At 38.0% G+C, this 4,703-nt stretch overlaps 1 protein-coding gene across 1 annotated transcript; it reads left to right on the forward strand.

The window, feature by feature from the left end:
- Window positions 1-638: 638 nt before the first annotated feature.
- Window positions 639-2,805, forward strand: LOC102935318 (olfactory receptor 6F1). The gene is made up of 2 exons (XM_027824565.3): window positions 639-1,538; window positions 2,776-2,805. Exons 1-2 carry the CDS (start codon window positions 702-704, stop codon window positions 2,803-2,805), a joined length of 867 nt encoding a protein of 288 aa, XP_027680366.2. The 5' UTR covers window positions 639-701.
- Window positions 2,806-4,703: the final 1,898 nt, after the last annotated feature.

Raw genomic sequence — 4,703 nt, forward strand, 5'->3', positions numbered from 1 at the left:
AGCAGAGGATGGATCACTTGGTGATTGCTTATTCTGTCCATCCCCTCTGGGGTACCTAGCATTGACCACTGTCAGAAGACAAGATACTGGGCTAGATGGATCTTTGGTCTGACTGAGTTTGGCCATTCTTATGTTCTTATGTAAATATTTCAGTTTTAACAAATTGGAATTTTTCAATGGGAAACAGTTTTGTTAAAAAAAAAATTGACAAGCTCTAGGCCTAAGTGACATAAGTCCCACTGAAAGTCAGAAGAGTGTAAGTGACTTAGGAGTAGAAATCCTAGAACTTTCAATGGGACTTGTGAAAAAAATGACCACTCTGTCCTGAGCAGAGAGCAAAATTATTGTCAAGGTGAGGCATGAAGAGAATGGGCCAAATCCTGAGTCGGGTGGATGAGCTAGATCATCAAGACAGAAATAATACCATAGTGGCAGCCACCCACTGCATGCTCGTGGGCCGTAGACGAATGTTGAGTGGAAGGATGGTGTTGAGTAGCACGCATTTTCCCTTATCTTAGCTTTAGTCCCAGATTTCTAGAGTCTGCACTTTAGCACATCCAAGCCTGTCTTCAACATGTTTAAATGTCTTATGATCTCTCATGTCTTGACAGATGGACCTCATGGCTGGGACAGAAATAAGAAACCAAACCAGTGTGCAGGAGTTCATCCTCCTGGGCTTTCCTGGCACTTGGTATTTTCAGATGTTCCTTATTGTGGTGTTTTCTGTTACGTACTTCCTAACCATTGTAGGGAATGTGTCCATCATAGCCCTAGTGAGGACCCACCCATGCCTACACACTCCCATGTACTTCTTCCTCTGCAATCTCTCCTTCCTGGAAATCTGGTACACCACAGCATGTGTCCCCAAGGCTATTGGCATCGTGCTGGGCACAAGCCAAACCATCTCTTTCACTGTCTGCCTCCTGCAATTGTTTTTTCTCCTCTCCATGGGCTCCACAGAATGTTTTCTCCTGGCCATCATGGCCTATGACCGCTATCTGGCCATATGCCATCCATTGCGCTACAGCTCCCTCATGAACAGCACCTTTTGTGCTCAGCTGGCCCTTGCCTCTTGGCTGTGTGGTTTCCTGGCTATCTCTGTGCTGGCTGCTCTAATATCCACAGTGTCCTTCTGTGGCCCTAAAGGCATCAATCATTTCCTTTGTGACATTGATTCCTTGATAGCACTCTCCTGCACAGACACACGCTTCGTTGAGCTTGCAACATTCATTGTCTCAATCATTGTTGTCGTGATCTCATGCGTGATAACCCTGGTCTCCTACATTCACATCATCTCCACCATCTTGAGAATCCCATCATCTCGAGGCCGGCAAAAGGCCTTTTCCACTTGCTCTGCCCATCTCACCGTTGTGACTCTCTGGTATGGCTCCACCATTTTTCTGTATGTCAAGCCTTCTAAACTGAACTCGTTGGATTTGAACAAAACAATCAACATCTTTAACACTGTTGTAACTCCACTATTAAACCCTTTCATTTACACTCTAAGAAACAAAGACGTGAAGGAAGCCTTGGCAAAGGCATTAAGGAGGATGTTAAGTGGTTTTGAAACACCATGGCTTTAGTAGAATTTTAATCCAAAGGACCAAAAATTTAAATAAAATGTCTGAAGGTCATTGATATAATTGAATATGAGGCAAAAGGATTAAGTTATAGATTTTCAAAGGACAGCCCACTGCTTTTCTCTTTCATTTGAAGGTGGACACCTGCATCCTATCTCAAACCCAAATGTAACAATTCCTTAGTGTACGTCTCTGTGTCTTTGTTTTACAGCTTTCCTGAATGACTAGAACAACCGGCTATTCACTCACAGATGAGCTCAAGTGGGAGGAGGCAACTTGTTTTATGCTGAAGATTCTGAGATGCTAGGTTTCAGTGTCACTTAGCAGGATCTCTGTGTATGCTCCCATCGTTAAGTAAATTATGCCCAAAGGAATTATGTTCCCAACTCTCATTGGTTGTTAGATCTAGATCAAGCTGCCATTTTCAAAGCAGCCCATGGGAATTAATTGCCCTAAACTTATTGAATTTCAATAGAAGTTAGGTTTCTATCTTTCTTAGCTGCTTTGAAATTCCCTCTTTCACACTCGAGCTCCCCCTCTTATGTTTACCATATAAACCTTGTTTTCCAGTAGTGGGAACTTAAATGATGTCATGGAACTTCAAGGAAGAAGACCATACCAGTTAAAAACTGAACTGGTTTACCGGGGAAGTGGAAGGAGTTATAAAAATTAAAAAGTAAAAATATTATATAACAAACAAAAGAAAAGGGAAGTTGATAGCACTGAGTATAAATCAGAAGTTAGGAATTGTAGAAATTTGATACAGGAAGAAAAGGGACACAATGAGAAATCTTTGACCAGCCGAGTTTAGGACAATGCTAGTTGTTTGTTTTGTTTGTTTGTTTGTTTAATATATTAGGAACAAAAATATATTGTCTCTTTCTAGATAGAAAAGCTATAATTATAATAAATAATGCAGAAAGTGCAAAAGTGTTCAATAAATATTTCTGTTCTCTGTTTGGGGAAAACACATTATATTGTCTTTTCATATGGCCATGAAAAAACTTTCCCTTCCACTAGTATTTCAGGAGGATGTTAAACAGCAGCTACTAAAGTTAGACATTTTTATCAGCAGGTCCTGATAACTTGTATCCAAGAGTTTTAACAGAGCTGTCTGAGGCACTTCTAGGACTCTTAATATTTATTTTCAGTAAATCTCAGAGCACTTGGTGAGTGCTAGAAGATTAGAATAAAGCTAATGTTCTGCCAAATTTTAAATGGGTAAACAGGATGTCCTAGGTAATTATAGGCCAATCAACATGACCAATCTCAGGGAAGATAATGAAGTGATTGAAATGAGACTCAATTAATAAAGATTTAAAGGAGGATAATGTAATCAATGCTAATTTACATGGCTTTATGGCACATAGATACATTCAAGCTAACTTGATATGTTTATGTGTGTATAAAGTGTTTGGTTAATAAAAGTAATATTGTCGATGTAATATACTTAGACTTTTCTAAAGAGTTCGACTTGGTACTGCAAGACTTTTTGATTAAAAAACTAAAATAGTATAAAATTATCATGGCACAGAAATGGATTGAAAATTGGCTGATAGGTATCAAAGTGAACCTGTAAATGGGGAATTGTCATCTAGTGGGTGTGTTTCTCGTGGGGTCCCCAGACCAATCACTTATTAGCCCTACAATATTTAATATTTTTATCAATTACCTAGAAGAAAACATAAAATCATCACAGATAAAGTTTCTAGATGTCAGGAAAGTTGTGGGGAGGGGTAAAAGAAAAGAAGTGCTGAGAAAGCCTTTGGCTGTCTGGAGTGGGAGTATCTTGGACAGATTTTGGTAAGATATCGTTTTGGAAATCAGTTTTCTAAGGGCATATTAGTCCTGTATATTCAACCTGGAGCATCTGATTTTGTTAATGGTCACAAGTCTCCACCTTTTAATTGGTTATGGGTACAAGACCGGATTGTCTCCTACCCCCGTATTGTTTGCATTGGCAATAGAGCCATTTGCAATAAATGTGAGACATCTAGGTAATGGATATCAAAGCATCTTCTGGTATAGAACACAAAATAGCTCTGTATGCTGTCGGTGTCTTATATTTGCAGGATCCAGAAGCCTTGTTAAAGATGACTTTGGAAATTGGTCAGATATCAGGCTTCAAAATCAACTCTGAGAAATCTGAACTTTTAGGAATGAATATTCCTGAAAGGGTCAAACAAAGTATTGTCAGCCATGTACATTTAAATGGGTAAAAGCGTTTTTAAAGTATTTAGGAATAAATAATTGAGGAGAAACATAAAAATCAGTGTAAGGCAAATTACCCTCCACTATGGAATAAAATAATAAAAGATTAGGAGGAATTGAACAAATATGAATTTTTTTTTGCTAGGCAGGGCAGCTTCAGTAACAAAGACTGTCCCCCCCATACGTTATTATTTTTGTTTCAGTCCATCCCTGTTGGTAAGCCTGACATGACATTAAAAAGATGGCAGGGTGTGCTATTAAAATTCATATGGAAACATAAAAGGCAAAGGGGGAGTTCTAAAGTTCTGTATAAACCTATAAAGAGAGGTGGATTACCTTTCCTCATTTGGCTAATTATTATTATGCATCACAATTAAAAGACGTGATCATCTGGGCTAACAATTTGTTTTATCCAAACACTGGATAAAAATCAAACAAGGCTGGAACACAAATATAGCTATTTATATTAATTGTTGGGTTAAAAAGAAATTTAGGTCATCAAAAAAAATTTAAAATCACCCATTCATCTAGAATACTTTAGCAGCTTTGGAAAAATTCCAAATTTGTTTTAAGTTTCTGTTGCTGAGGCCAAGGCTTTCATTAATAATGAAACAGCTTTCATTAATAATCAGGAATTTATCCCTAGAATATATCAAAGTGAATATTCATAGAATCATAGAACTAGAGGTTATCTAGTCCAGTCATTGTGTCTAAGAGTTGAGATTACTCAGTTCGGACAGCTGTTCCTGAATCCTGATTTGAAATCAAACCAAAAGAATGTAAGAATGTAAATAACATAAAGATCCTGTATTTTCAATATTTACAAGTCAACCATTTTACTGTGTAATCCATGTCTATTTAGCCTTTTAACCACATTTGACGAGCTGAATCAGGAGCAAGCTGGAACAAAAT

Source organism: Chelonia mydas, chromosome 13 (assembly GCF_015237465.2).
Source record: "Chelonia mydas isolate rCheMyd1 chromosome 13, rCheMyd1.pri.v2, whole genome shotgun sequence".
Lineage (NCBI taxonomy): Eukaryota > Metazoa > Chordata > Testudines > Cheloniidae > Chelonia > Chelonia mydas.

Bases quoted from the DNA above. Each gene is read 5' to 3' on its own strand.
- LOC102935318 (XM_027824565.3), top strand. From the start codon at position 702: ATGTTCCTTATTGTGGTGTTTTCTGTTACGTACTTCCTAACCATTGTA. The intron at 1,539-2,775 runs GCATTAAGGAGG...ATTAGAATAAAG, and splicing joins TGAAGGAAGCCTTGGCAAAG to CTAATGTTCTGCCAAATTTT.